This window comes from Ostrea edulis, chromosome 2, assembly GCF_947568905.1.
Source record: "Ostrea edulis chromosome 2, xbOstEdul1.1, whole genome shotgun sequence".
Lineage (NCBI taxonomy): Eukaryota > Metazoa > Mollusca > Bivalvia > Ostreida > Ostreidae > Ostrea > Ostrea edulis.
This window is the reverse complement of record NC_079165.1, coordinates 64,850,188-64,865,435: the sequence shown is the minus strand read 5'-3', so window position 1 is coordinate 64,865,435 and position 15,248 is coordinate 64,850,188. Positions and strand designations below refer to the sequence as shown.

Sequence of the window (15,248 nt, the reverse complement as noted above, 5' to 3'; positions counted from 1 at the left end):
TTGTGAATTCAAATGAAACCTTTAATCGATCGACGATTAACAAAAAGAGATGATTTACAACAAAGTCTGACGTTGCAAAATTTCGGCGAAGATATTTGTGGCTAGCCAGCCTTTCCAACCTACAAAAAATATTTGACTCTATGATACATGTATACATATACAAAATGTCTTTCTTTCCATTTAATTTTAGAAAAATAATGTGTCTTTCGCAAAATGATGGCGCTTATTTTCGACTTAGTTTCGGACGCGTATACACGCATCATCATTGACAAGGCTTTTGTTTTCTTCTCAATATCTAACAGGATTCTCTCTGTAATGAAATTGATTATGTTTATCAATATGAATTTTGTAGTTTATATCATCTAAATTTCAAACAATAATAACAAATGCCATAACTATTCACCGTTCTCTTGTTTCTCTTTTTCCATGGCTTCAAATTTCAGCTTTAACTCTCGGTTTGCTAAAATATATAAAGCAAATTAGAACATTGATAAATATAGACTACATTGCTGATGAGATTTAGATGATGTAGACAAATATTAACCTTCTGCGACACTGCTCACTGTCTTGTTCATCACTGCAAGCCTCCTAGAGAACTCTCGTGCTGTATCCACAACCGAAATACACCAAGTTATCAAGCAGAAGGACGCACCGAGGTGAAGGATATCCTCCGAAGACACAGAAGACAGAATGGTGCTGACTAGGTATACGGCCTGAGTGGACAAAGAGACAGCAGTTCTGGAACAGTCTAAGCTGAACGCATACACACTGCTGAAGAGGTAAGCAAAGCAGGCATACATGTTCTCCATTTCAAAGACTGTAGTTTCAACAACACTATTGCTCAATTCGACGGAGAAATCTTTGCCATAGTTGTGGATACGAACCAACATGGCGTTCAAGTTTGAACAAATCTCAATTGCAAAAATAGCCAAATAGTCCATGACACAGGTTAGAGAGACCACGAGATCGTTTTCTTTGACTTTGATATACAGCTGTTGCTGCTGAAGATAGAGAGAAAGAAAAGAATGCCAAGTAACTGAAGTTTGAAAGTCAGAAATACGATTTATAAAGGAAATCAGTTACTGGTAACTTACGAATATATGCCAATCGACCTCCATTGTTTGATTGAACAGCACTTCTCCAAACCTCGGACGTATTGAAAAGTTTGAGGTAGATTCCCTGTAAATATTATATTTCAGTATTTTATAATAGCATCTTCCTTCCAACAGCCCACTACGACCCTCAGGCTGATTTGGAGTATTAAGTTAATACACGGTGTAATACACTATAGACAATATGTGTTATTCTCTATTCATCGTGTATTTATTTAATAATATATATATATATAAAAAAAAAAAACAAAAAAAACAAACAAACAAAAAACAAAAACAAAAACAACAATAACAACAAAAAACCAACAGAAAATTTTAGGATTCCAAAATAATTAATGCTATAAAATATTATAGATAATTTCTTCATCTACACTTACTCATACATTTCCGGCATTTCAATCGTGCCAATGTGGCCAACCGAAACAAAATATCCGAGCAAAATGATAAGCAGCATCGCCATATTGTTTATCATAGCAACTGATGCTGAGATGCGGGAACTCTTCCTTATATAGCCTCCTGTATTTTTGCGCGTTTTTGATTGGCGCGAATTTGCATGCCCTGATTGGCACTATGATATCCTCCAATCAGAAATGAGCGTGAAAATTCGCGAAAACGAAGTTGGCCATCTTGAACGTTCATTTGTGCTTCTTCTGTTGGATTGAAATAATCAATGATATCTTCAATTCTGAATTATTGCACACATTAATTGAATTCTTAATACATATGTAGCATTGATTATTCTGTTGAATTTATGAGCGCTACAGTTAAATTGTTACTCGATCTCTTTAAATGAATTAATGATAACAATAGAGACGAATAATTGCGCAATTATTGCTCGTTTCTGTTGAATTGTAATGCGCATCAATTCAATTAATGCGCGCAATAATTGAATTATTGTTCTCCTCAGTTAAATTAATTATATCATTCATTCAGTTGATGACAAAATAATTCTGTATAGCAACTATATAGTTAGAGATATCTTCCATTCACCATACCCACAATTGAATAAATAATATCTTTATTGAATTGTTGCTGTCTTTCAATTATAAACTTTTGCGAGCGATAATTCCACCACATTGATGCACGCATCAATTGAATTCACGAGCAGTAATTGAATTTCTATGCATGCATCAAATTAATCATTGAAGGAAGTTCCGAGATATCATCAAATACGCATAAACTTACTAAAATTGTGTGTCCCAGCAATTTGGGTGGTTGCATGATGTCTGATGATCATCCTTTAGGCAATATATGAAGATAACGATAAACATTTGTACCCACCGCCTGTGGACGAAAGTATGTTTTGCGTCTCACTGTGCATAAGAGTTCCACAAAGGGAAAGAACCTTTGGGCAACTCGGAAATTGCGTTGAATAACTTAAATTTTTCGATCTATCATGCGACACCTTTAGGGAAATTAACATGAGACGTGCAACACCTTCTTTCCGTCATTGTTTTTTTAAATGCTGTTTTAAATATAAGAAATCACTTTCCGGACGAAGCATTCCAAATGAATTATTAGAAAATAATTGTGACGGATCCAGGATTTCGGGGGGGGGGGGCATTTGAAAGTCAAGTACTAGCCAATATACTCAACCCAGGTGCCCAATCTGGTGTTTTACTCAAATTATTACTAAGTTTGTGGCAAGGGGGAGGGGGGGACTCTAAATTTGCCACTGGTTAACTTACTGAGTCAAAGTTTATATTTATGTATAAATTTAAAGGAATTAGTAATTTGTTGAATATCTTTTTTATCTTAAACAATTGAGCATTTTAAACATTATCCCAAAATAACTTTTTGATGAAATTATCCATATCTCACAGTCCCCCGTTTACCAAATCAAACGTTTCCAAGACCATTCATAAGTTGTGCAACTCAGCTTTGTATGCATATTTCTTTCTCGTAATTTCGAGAAAATTTTCTAGTTACTATGAAAACTTTACTCGAAATCACGAGCTCTTTTCTCGTAATAACGAAATACTTTTCTGGTAATTAAACGATCATTTTTCGTAATTTCGAGATAATTTTCTCGTAGTAACAAAATCTGTTCCCGTAATTACAAGATAATATTATCTCGTAATTATGAGATAGTGGAATGTGAATTTATTTCTTTTTTTACATGATACATCCCACCCCACAACTACAAGACAAAAATCCCCCTCAGAACAGATCGACAAACAGATAAACACCAACTAACAAAACAAAAAAAAAAGAAGAAAAGATAATGATACAACAACCCACAACTACAAGACAAAATAAGGATTATCCCCCCCCCCCCCCCCCCCCCCCCCCCCCCAAGAAGCAAAATGAAAACCCGATTAAAATAATAACATAGTAATAATAATATGTATCTATGTATATGTATGTATATAACATAAATAGAGAAGAAAAAAAAAACATTCTTGGAGACAATATCACACATTGTTTGGCGATTACCCCTCCTATTATCATGTAATCCCATTAATCCCATATTGACGACAGTGATGTCCAGCGTTACACAATGAGGAAACTGAGTGTTATCCCACAAATGAATTGGTCACTGACACATACATGGACCAACAGACGACAACCTGTCACGCGCGAAAAAATGACAGAACAATATAAAATACAAGTAGGCAATGTCAAACACGTCTACTGTTTGTCACTTTCAATCGGGACCCTATACGGTGCTGCGGTCCTAGCCTCTAGTGAATTAGCCCACGTAAAAACCATTATTTTTTCGAATTTTTCGAATCATTGGTGGAATTTCTGCAGTATGGACTGCAAATGTAAAGTGATGCAATAACTAACTGGATTTCTCAGTGAACATTAACAGTGAACAATGATTGTGATGAACAGACTATGTACATTTAATCCTATGATGGATCTCATAATTCCAGTATTATTATTATTGGTAAGTTATATCGTTTACATTGCAGAAACAGATGTCAAGATTCTAAAGCAATTGAATTTGACGTAAAATGTTTCAAGAAAAAAAATCATGTGATTCAAATCCGGACAAGAAATAGTTATGCAGCATCATAATTCCTTGAAAAATATATATTTTTGCTATTACATGTATTTGACATTTCAGCAAAGTTTTGTCTAAAAAATATTATTTTGTATATGTAAACTTATCAATCTAAATTTCCGAAAATTTAAAGTAACTTTATTTTTGTTTGACTTTGATATTGAAAACTGTCAATTCTTTTTAACGTTTTTAATATCATTTTTGAATTGGTTTTCTTTTATATATAAACTGTTAAATTGAAATTTAATTTTTCAAATGCAAGTGGTCATGCTAAAGCCCACAGGCCTCTTCTGTACATTAAACCCTGACAACAAAAATCGTGATGCAGTGGATTGTCCACGCTGTAAAAATAGACCTTTGAGACGATTTCGGCAGTTTCCAACGTCTCGTTGTCATTTTACGATGTTCTTGACAGATACTGAGGACTAATAGGGATTTATTGAAATTCTTCCCAATACATCACCTTAAAAGTGGCAAAAGCATGGCCGACAAAAACTTACAATTTCAATTTATGTAGCAGTTTTTACTGCATTTTCATGAGATTGGGATACTACGCTGGTAAATGTATTTTCCCACAGTAACTTATTCCCGATACTACGTGACCTGCATATAATTTAAAAAAACAAATCACAACGAGGTGTGAAAATGCTTATTGAAATAAAATATTGAAACAAATGTCAAACAATATTTTTGAGCCATTTCTTCAACCACCCTTCCTATTAGCAACGTACGCTCATATTTGGTCGTTCGCGCATGTGTAAATACACACTGATCTCCTCTATCTGATGTTCATACACTCATTCGCAAACGAAAAGGTAAAGATAACGAACAGTGATCAATCTCATAACTCCTATAAAGAATATGAAATTAAGAGTATAGGATACATGGACTCCTGGAACCAATGGTGGGATTAGGAGGCTATAAATAGTAAACATTCCTTGCGACCGGTCACAGCGACTAAACCCCCCCCCCCCTCCCATTTTCGTGTCGACTTAACTATTCGGCTACAGATTTAATCATAAATCAGTTTTAGTGTGATTTTGTAAGTTTTGAATAGTTATTTAATTCTGTATATTTTAGCATTTTACGCTATTTTATTTCGCCAGGTGTCATTATTCGCTGTCGCTAAATTGCCATTAACAAGCGTTACCGTTTCATTTCATCATCTAACAACGGTTTTACAGGAACAGAGTATGATTATTTATTACAATTACATTGCAGTCGTGGTAATGATTATACTCTGAATAAATAAAATCTTTTGTTGACTATCGAAGATGATACTTGCAAAAACTCATTTTCATACGATTGACATTTAACACCTGTTACCAATTTCCCCAAGGTTTATGTACAAAATAAAATAACATATACATCGGTTAAGCTTACCAAATAACAACGGCCTTCAACTGAATATATTTTTGGCAAATTGCTGTGGAAAAATCTGAATTTCATTACATTTTACATTAACGGGCGTTATCAAATACAAGAAATGAAAATAGAATTTGTACAATTAGTTCCTAGATAATTTTCAAAAAGGACTGAAAAGTCACCATACCACAGCCACGTGACAACTTCACGTGAGCGCCTTTCAGTTTCATCGACTGCATGACTACTATATCAAGATATTTTGTCATTTGCATATATAATTCTTACACTCGAATATAACGGGCTAAAGAAAAAGGAAGTTTTATATTTAGTGTGTGGATAAAATTGAATTGCTTAAAAAAAATAATAATAAACGAAATAAAAATGCGAGTTTTATAATGACTTTCTCTTATTCTTTAACATCCATTGCTAAAACGAGAGTACTGAGAACATATCAACATAGCTACAGAATTCCAGTAACATTCTTCGAATATGAACGAAATGGTATCCATGATATAAACTATTTACATTATACAATTATAAAGCACAACTTTATTTAAATCAATATTTATGACTACACAAGAAAAAAACTTAAATAAATAGAGAAGGACACCAAGAAAGAGTGTGGTCGTTACCTTACATGTCTACATCATTCATGTATTTACCGCAACGGTTCGTAAACATCAAATTCATGTTTTGTTTACAATTCTCTGTGAGTAATAATGTAATTTGTATAAATTGAGTAATGTGTTTAACATTCATTGCCATAAAATTTGCCTTCAAAGCAAACCATAAGCAAACTATTTCATATCTTAATAGCTTTTAATGACGAGTTTTTGTTTTCTTAAAAAAAAAAGAAGCGAATGAAGATATTTCAAATGCAACATTTTACCTAACTAACGTGGAGTCGCGTGTTTGAGAATGAGTGCATGACGTATATAAATTGAGTTATTATGCAAAATATATTTTTGTCAGTCGATGCAAAGAAAACGGAGTTATGATTGCTGCTTCCGAGCAGGGACAGAATACCACAGCTAAACACTGTCGCACGACGACTCGCAGCTGTTCTTTTTTTCACTCACCTCAAAACGAAACCCGTCATTGTTTTTTGGTTGTGTTTTTTTTTTTTTTTTTTACATACCCATCATGTACACTGACTATATTTCACAACCATTCAATGCTATATTTCACACCAATCCAGTACATTTACACCATACTACACACTCAGCCAATAAACAAACCATATAATATGATATATTGCACACTCATAGCGTAAACAAACTCTGGAATTTACTTTCAGCTTCAGTGACACTGCTGTTCGCTTCAAATAAGTGATTTGACAGTTAAAGTAACTCTACCACTATTAATTTTGCATTGCTTACCGACTAGGTATGAAAATCCCAAAATGAAAACAGTCACTAAATTTTCCATTCAAATGATGACTTTCATGGCACAATCTCCTGAGATTGAAGAATTCCTATAGTCTGTTTTATCAAGTTACTGATAAATTGTATCTCTACATACCTAGTTATATATCGCTAATTTAAAGAACAAACTATAGGAACTCTTCAATTTCGGGAGATGAAATATTGCACCATGGAAGTCATCATTTGAATGGAATTATTTCAGGGAATTTACATACTTAGACGGTAAGTAACGCAGCATTAATAATGATATAGAGATGGTTTAATAGTCAGCTATCTTATATGAAGCGAACAACAGTGTCTCCTAAGTGCACATTAATTGCTAGATGCAGCCAAAGCTGAAAGTAAATTTCCCGACATGAATTAAGAAGGACTGCTCCGAGATTCGGTAAAGGTGTCAGTCGAATCTCGGCCGATATTACTATGCTATATAACGCACACATCCAGTATCGGTATCTTCATCAATTGAAGTGATAGCCTTTTCCTCATGAATGTGAAAATGTGCGCTTGAATCTTGATAAATATAGTCCGACTGTTTTAACGGCTGGGAATTCTCGGACACAAATAGAAATAGAATGTAAATATAAGAAATACATTTCGTTTTTGAAAGTACCTGAGGGTATGAACAGCAAAGCTTCACATGAAGTGATAACGCGTTTCATGAAGTGATAACGCAGGCGTAAAGTTCATGCCCTCGTGTGTATTTCACATATGGAATTTATTTCTTAACACGCACCCACCTAGTACACTTATTATCATATATCCATTCAATACACTTCTAGTATGATACACATCCATCCAATACCCCTACATTATTCTCCACACCCGTTACAACTATACTATATTACACACCAATCCTTTATGCATATATAATTACACCGCTATAGCTATCCACTACACTTATATCACACACCCATGCAGTGCACTCATTTAATAATATATCAGTTTAGTACATATATACTATAATACACACCCGTTCAGTATACATGTGCTATATCACAAACCCATCCAATGATACTACAATACACATCCAATTCAGTACACCGGTAATATATTACACATCCCTCCAGTAAAACTATGTTATATAACACCTACATGTACATTATATTATGTACCCATCCGGTAGACAAACTATATCACACTTATATTTGTATATCATATGCATCCATACAGTACATCTATACTATGATACACCCCAATACTTATACTATAATGAGACCCGTAGCTAGCACTGTTTTAATGTGTAGGCAATTTTATAGGTATCACTGGGACGAGAAGCACCGAAAGGGGTTGGGGCTGGTGGTGGTGGGTCCCCTCTTGTCATTGGGATGGCGAAAAATCTTAGAAAAAATAAGGACTGGTTTACTCTAATTTGCGCATTAAATTCATTAAAATAGGTATAAACTCTCGTGCATTTTTATAGTTTTAAAGCTGTTTTGTTGGATGAAATCTGGGGGGGTGGGGGGGGGGTGTATTTTTACCAGCTGAGGCTTGGTTTATATACAGGTATCAGTAGTATGATAGGAAATGTAATGACAGGAGTTCGTAAATATCAAATATAACTTAGATCTATACTTTGGGGTACACACCCACTAATATCCCCTCCTCCTTTATGATTCTGTTACTTTATGTCAATATCTAGATCATAGAGATTGGTCAGGGAATGACTGTTTGTCGAAGGAATTATGGTATTTTGGTGTTTATATCCCCCTCAATTTCATTTTTGATTAATTACTGTTATTTGACATTGTATTTTTGATAATACATTAATGATAAGTAGATAAGTAAAAATAGTTCAAATCATGATTTTCCACTTTCCTATTTTCTGTTCATTCTGAACCAAATGTTTCCACAACAATTTAAAAAATATTTATGTAATAATGTTCATACATACACGTACTATAGCTTTGATGGGAATTCAAAGTTGTGACTTTGGAGCCATTTTGAAGTTATAAATTCAACTTTGATATTATCCGGAGTCTGAATTTTTCATTTTCCTCTTTTAAGATACCAAGATCAGGATATGAATTTCTTGTTAGGCCTACTCACGACACTGTCACTGGAGTCTACATAGAAATTATTTTTGAATTTTGGCGGGTTCTATGTAAACTTATCAAAACACTCTGAACTGTCATAACACCTTTTTAAAAGATTCGTCTAAATGACACAAGTAATAATAAAGTATGTGAAGAAAATCCCAATGAAATAAACGATAGAGAAATATAAAATTTTATTGTGAGCAATTTTTTTGGGTAAAAATATGTTACGAAAATTAAAATCATATGTAGACACGTGCCTACTCAAGCCTAACGAAGCCACGCCCCTGAGTGCACGTACATCATACAACCTTTGAGCGATGTTTCGACAAACGTATATATAGATGTTGCCCACAATGCGCTTGCTATCGGTACTCGCCACTAATCCTCATCGATCAACATGTGTGGTGACCACTTATTTACAGATTACCACATTAGGAAATGAAGCTATTGTTCTGATCATATTTAAACACATACCAATCGTCATTCGCGATAGACGAGAACGCAAACAATCAGTCACTATGCTGTCAGTATGTTGACTGGGGGTTCAAGGCAATATATTCAAGGACCGACCTAGACATCACGAGATCAGTGATAAATCTTAATATCATGATGCAATAAATCATTATGATTCCTTTAATATGAAGTGAGTGATTACTTTCAAAGTTTGGCTGGAATGTGTTGAATGAACGCCTCTAAGAAACCTGAATTTACAATTTAGTGTTCAGCTGGTCAATGTTTCGTAGATTCACAACGATAAATGTTTCCACACTGAAAGTCGTTTTCTTTGATTGGAAGTGATACAAAAATCCAACTCATCTACACGTACATGTATACTTGTAAAGGGCAATATTTACATTTAATATCATCATTATTATTGTACACTTATATAGCGCCTTATCTACTCTAAAGTACTTTACATGTAAAACAATAAAAACAAACTAAAACAAAGGACAATAAATACCTAGGAAATGGCATAAAATAATACTAAAACCGAGGTGTTGTTTTAAATAACTGTATACATAAATACTAAATTACAGATTAAATGCAAGTTTAAAAAAATATGTTTCAAGTTTGTTTTTAAAAACAGTTAATGAACCTTCGACACGAAGATCCAGCGGGAGGCAGTTCCATAGAGTTAATGAAGAAACATCACATCATTTATCAATGTTTTGTCACAATTCTCGATATAAACAGCTACACACAAGTAATCTATGAAAACCTATATCAAAAGCAGAAAGCAAGTTACACTGCGAAACACAAATATAAAGAATTAATCTTAGTTTGTATTAAGTAAGGGTATAAAAAATAGAAGTATGCATGTTAATCAGTTCCACCATTAAACAAATTATTCCCCTGCTTCCATCGTTTTCATTATACAAATAGTTTCATCACAAAATATACGAGTAAAAACCTTACGATTATATATCTAATCGTTACGGTTCATTAATAATGTATTTTATTGTCATTAAAAATGTAGTTGGAGAAAAAAGTATAACTCTACTCATAACGAATCTGTTTTGGCAGATATGGATTGCAATTGACAAAAATTGACATCTTTGATTTCCTCAGTAGAATTATACATCTAATCAACGAATATTTCCGTAAGGATAATTTACGCATTTCCCTTTTACGTGTTCTGTTATTCCCGATCTCTCGCCGAAAGTGTCGTTTTTATGCTAAACAGAAGGCAAACATTGTGTTCTTGTATTACAGCGCCGTAAAACAACGCTCCATGATGGTATCCCAAACAAATCCATCTATGTCGCAATAATTCACAGAGGAATGTGTATCACTTATCGATAAATCAGTCCGTTTTAGTTTAAGTGCCGTACAAATGATGTCAGTGATTGACAATGGGCATGAACTTGGACTGTAGTCATGGTTTTACACGGTTCATGCTAAGGACAATATAATCATGCCTCTATCAGATACGTTGACTTTGTGCATTCAGTATACATGTACTTCCTAAAGGGACAGATCAAAATTTCAATGTCGGATAAAAATCGATATTCAAGTAGTTGAGGGGTGGGGGTGGGGGTGGGGAGTCAAAACTTTCATTGGTCTCTGTTGCTTGACATCGATGACAGGATTTTTTCTGGAACGAATTAAATGTACAAATATAATTGAAGACTACATTTCCATTTTTCAATAAACAGTAGAAAATGTAGGGTGTTATTACTACTGTTAGTACTTGTGTTTGATAATCAATTTGGTTCAACATTCATCATATTTAGTTTCAAGGGGTGGGGTGGGGTGGGGTGGGATGGGGTGGGGTGAGGGTCTGGATGAAAAGTATGTGAATGTAGGTTTTATCAGATATTGTTAAAAATTACCTTATTTAGAGAAATTACAATTTTATTGTAAAATCGTCACGAGAAATAAAGTCCTAAAGGTAAGCGCACTCATGATCTACAGAATGTACGCTAAATACTTTAATTAATACCGGTAATCAACTGACATTTATTTGTACGTATTTTTTATACTCCCAACTGAAAACCTCCCCATAACTATACCAGATGTTGTTATAAGACAGTAACACCCTTACACAAGTGTTTGCCTTTGAACACACGGTACTCAACTTTAGATGAAAAACATGCCTTTGCATCACTAGCAATGTTTGACATTCAATATCTTATTAAACCCAGGTATAAAACATGTATTGAAACAAGGCATGAAAATCGTGACCGTCTCTGTCAATCGGAAATGGGATAGACTGGTTACTTATTGACTCGCCCTCGTACTCTCTGTCGTACTTGTATAACTAGAAAATATTTCTTGCTGCATATGTCAAGATGCATTGGATATTCTGTTGGGCAATCTTATACCCTATATATATCCGCTATATTTTCTTTAGAAAGTGCGGGTATAACTATCACTTCGATTAATCTCCCTGGCCTTCATTTTCACATACGTACAGTTTAATCTAATGAATCTGTATTTGTATTTCAGTAAACTTTGTTTCTTTTTGTTTTCAGATATCATCACCACCCTGCGTGGACACATTGCATGCCCCACTCAACATTACAAGAACTTTCACAGTACAGCCACCTCCAAGTTTTCAAAAACAAGTAAATTTTGGTGCTAAAAAGTCAAAAGTATTCAGCTTTTCTGGCAATGCTAACGCAGGGGTAGCAGCACCTATCGCACCCCAACCAAAGCCCCTCCCAGGAAAAACATGGAACGCAAGGAATTCTTATCAGATTCAACCCCAAAGGGTATTCCCGGCTATTCAGCCGCGGAAATCTAATGCACCACCATCATTTCAAAGGAATAGCCAGCCTAATCAGTTTATGCCACAGCCATTTAACAGAAATCAAATGCTACAGGCCGGGAATTCCGGATTTCCACCTAAACGACAATTTCCGGTGACGACTCCAGTTCCTACACCAAGTCCAGATATCTTGGGCGGTGCACAAGTGCGGTTCAATTTCAAACAAGAACAAGCCAGACAAGCTCGACTAGCTCGCATGCGCACCACTTCACCCAAACCATCACCACCCGCAATGAAGAAGAGTAAACCTAAAAAGTTTAATAAAGTCAATCGCTTTGGAAATTCAGCTGTGAAGAAGCAATATAAAGAACCAGCACCAAAACCAAAAAAGCAATACGTCTCTGGTAATGGCGTTCAGTACACAGATTTATCTAAAATAGCCAGTGACGGAAGTTATATGGGAAATCAGGATCCATTATATGTTTACTCTACAACTACGACACCACCGCCTACATATCCACCCACCCAGCCCCCCTATCGACAACCTTACAGGAACAATTATCAAAACAACTACTACCAAACCACCACATATGGATATCAGTACTATCAGACAACCAACAATTACAATTACGACCCGTACTACCAGAGTCCGTATCAGGGGAATAATGCACAGTATCAAGGAAATAATCAACAATATCAAGGAAACTATCAGGGTTATGCAACTACAACTCCATATTATCCAGACCAAGGATATCAAAATCAAGGACAATATAACCAAGGTTATCCGCAAAATCAAGGATATCAGTATACAACACCGCCATATTACCCACCTAACCAAAAATATCAAAACAACTATAGTCCTCCTGAAGGAGGAAGTTATCAAAAAAATGTATATTCAGGAAATCAAACATCCTATCAGAATTACAATTATAAAGGCCAAAATACACAATATCAACCACCAACCGCTGGAAAAGGTTCAGATAGCCAATACAAGCCACCGCCTTTAGGTCAAGGCCAAACTCCTCAATACCAACCTCCGCCAGCAGGTCAAGGGCCTCCACCTATGCAAGGTCAACCTCCACCATATGTACAGGGCCAAGGGCTCCCGCCAGTTCAAGGACAACCACCCTATCAAGGACAAGAATATCAACCAGCACAACCACAGCAAAGTTATTCTCCACCAGGAGGTCAAACAGCACAACCACAACAAGGCTATCCCCCACCAGGAAGTCAATCAGCACAACCACAGCAAGGTTATCCTCCACCAGGAAGTCAACCAGCACAACCGCAGCAAGGATATCCTCCACCAGGAAGTCAACCAGCACAACCGCAGCAAGGATATCCTCCACCAGGAAGTAAACCTGTACAACCACAGAAAGGCTATCCTCCACCAGGAAGTCAACCAGCACAACCGCAGCAAGGTTATCCACCACCAGGAAGTAAACCTGTACAACCACAGCAAGGCTATCCTCCACCAGGAAGTCAACCAGCACAACCGCAGCAAGGTTATCCTCCACCAGGAAGTCAACCACAACAACCACAGCAAGGATATCCTCCACCAGGAAGTCAATCAGCACAACCGCAGCAAGGTTATCCTCCACCAGGAAGTCAACCAGCACAACCGCAGCAAGGTTATCCTCCACAAGGAGGACCTCCTTACATAGCCAATCCTGCTTTAAAACAAAATTACCAAGCTTCCAACACAACATCCAATCAACCATATCAATATCAACCAGGACAGGGATATAATGATAATTACATAGCTCCATCAAATGCTGGATCTCCACCCTCTAAAGAACAGAAATGGGTGAGAATTGGCAACTTAATGACAACAATAAAACCACCAAATAATGAACGATGGGTACAAGTTGGATCAATCAAGCCAACATGGACAACGCAATCAACTTTAACCGTAAAACAAAATAAGAAACAGCAGGATACCACAACAAAAGCACCATCAAATGTTGCAGGATGGAGTAAGTATTATTTTGTATCCATGAAAAATAAACTATTGTTTGTTACTGTGACCTGTTTAACTATTAGCTAACAGTTCTAAATTATGTAGACCTATTCATAAAAAGTAAAGTTATCGCGTTATTTCTAATAATAGTTCAGAGACAGTATGTACGGTTGCAGTCCTTAAACTTCTCAGAAAATAATATGGATAGCAAAGCAGTTAAATCTATATATATCAGCTTAATTTTAGCTGCTTTCAGTAATCAAGTTGCATGACTTTAGAAATATATATTCAGATATGCTTATTTACGCATTACAAAATGAGCATCATGTATTGCCAATTTTGATTTTATTTATGCCAATCATTTGTTTCAGGTGACCCTGCCCCTAGCCCCAATGACATAAATCTTGATATAACTGGAGACATTCTGATAGATACTCCCATTCAGGTCACAAAAACCATTGAAACAATAGACAAAAACATTACATCTAACGCAATAGATATTGGCTTTGATAAAGTTAATAAGCCTAGGAGGGGGGACATTCAAAAAGACACGAAGAAAGAAAAAATACAGACTGTCCAGGCTGATAAAGTAGAAGTAAAAATAAGTAAAACGAAAACTAAAATATCTGAAAAAAAGAGTTCAAAACTTGATAAATCCCGTACTAACACGCACAAGATTAAAGTAAGTAAAAAACCCACTAAAGATGCTAAACTTGTTCCAGACAAGACAACGAAGAAAAATGTTGCTACAGAAGAAATAACCAAAGTAAGTGAAAAGTCTAAATCAGAGTCCAAGATTAAAGTTGAAAGCACAGTAAAAGTTGAGACGGTGAAATCTGTGGTTCCTGCAACAACAAAGGCTCCTACGAAACCTAAAACTACAACCACTACTAGCACCAGCACAACTACCACTACTACCACTACCACCACTCCCAAGCCGACGACGACGACACGCAAGCCGACAACGACCACACCCAAGCCGACAACGACCACACCCAAGCCGACAACGACCACACCCAAGCCGACAACGACGTCAACGCCGACCCCTACGACCAAGGCGCCATCAACTACAACAAAACGTCCTAAGACGACTACAGAACCTCCAAAGAAACAAACAGACTTCCCTAAAA

The 15,248-nt window shown here is 35.8% G+C and overlaps 2 protein-coding genes across 2 annotated transcripts; one reads left to right on the top strand and one right to left on the bottom strand.

Moving 5' to 3' along the window:
- LOC130052304 (uncharacterized) lies at nucleotides 1-1,789 on the bottom strand. Its single transcript, XM_056156777.1, has 3 exons — nucleotides 1,095-1,789; nucleotides 545-1,001; nucleotides 1-460 (listed from the first exon to the last, which is right to left on the bottom strand). The coding sequence occupies exons 1-3, from the start codon at nucleotides 1,116-1,118 to the stop codon at nucleotides 396-398; spliced, it is 546 nt and encodes a 181-aa protein (XP_056012752.1). The 5' UTR covers nucleotides 1,119-1,789; the 3' UTR covers nucleotides 1-395.
- A 1,978-nt stretch (nucleotides 1,790-3,767) lies between these two features.
- LOC130051479 (uncharacterized) lies at nucleotides 3,768-15,246 on the top strand. Its single transcript, XM_056153430.1, has 4 exons — nucleotides 3,768-4,005; nucleotides 11,923-14,134; nucleotides 14,841-15,150; nucleotides 15,237-15,246. Exons 1-4 carry the CDS (start codon nucleotides 3,934-3,936, stop codon nucleotides 15,244-15,246), a joined length of 2,604 nt encoding a protein of 867 aa, XP_056009405.1. The 5' UTR covers nucleotides 3,768-3,933.
- The last annotated feature ends 2 nt before the right edge of the window (nucleotides 15,247-15,248 follow it).

Excerpts from the sequence above, each read along its gene's own strand:
- LOC130052304 (XM_056156777.1), bottom strand. The coding sequence starts at position 1,118 with ATGGAGGTCGATTGGCATATATTC. Across the intron at positions 1,002-1,094 it reads AGGTCGATTGGCATATATTC|CAGCAACAGCTGTATATCAA; the intron begins GTAAGTTACCAG and ends CTCTATCTTCAG. Across the intron at positions 461-544 it reads AGTGAGCAGTGTCGCAGAAG|CAAACCGAGAGTTAAAGCTG; the intron begins GTTAATATTTGT and ends TATATATTTTAG.
- LOC130051479 (XM_056153430.1), top strand. The coding sequence starts at position 3,934 with ATGATTGTGATGAACAGACTATGTACATTTAATCCTATGATGGATCTC. Across the intron at positions 4,006-11,922 it reads TTCCAGTATTATTATTATTG|ATATCATCACCACCCTGCGT; the intron begins GTAAGTTATATC and ends TTTTGTTTTCAG. Across the intron at positions 14,135-14,840 it reads ATCAAATGTTGCAGGATGGA|ACAAGACAACGAAGAAAAAT; the intron begins GTAAGTATTATT and ends AACTTGTTCCAG.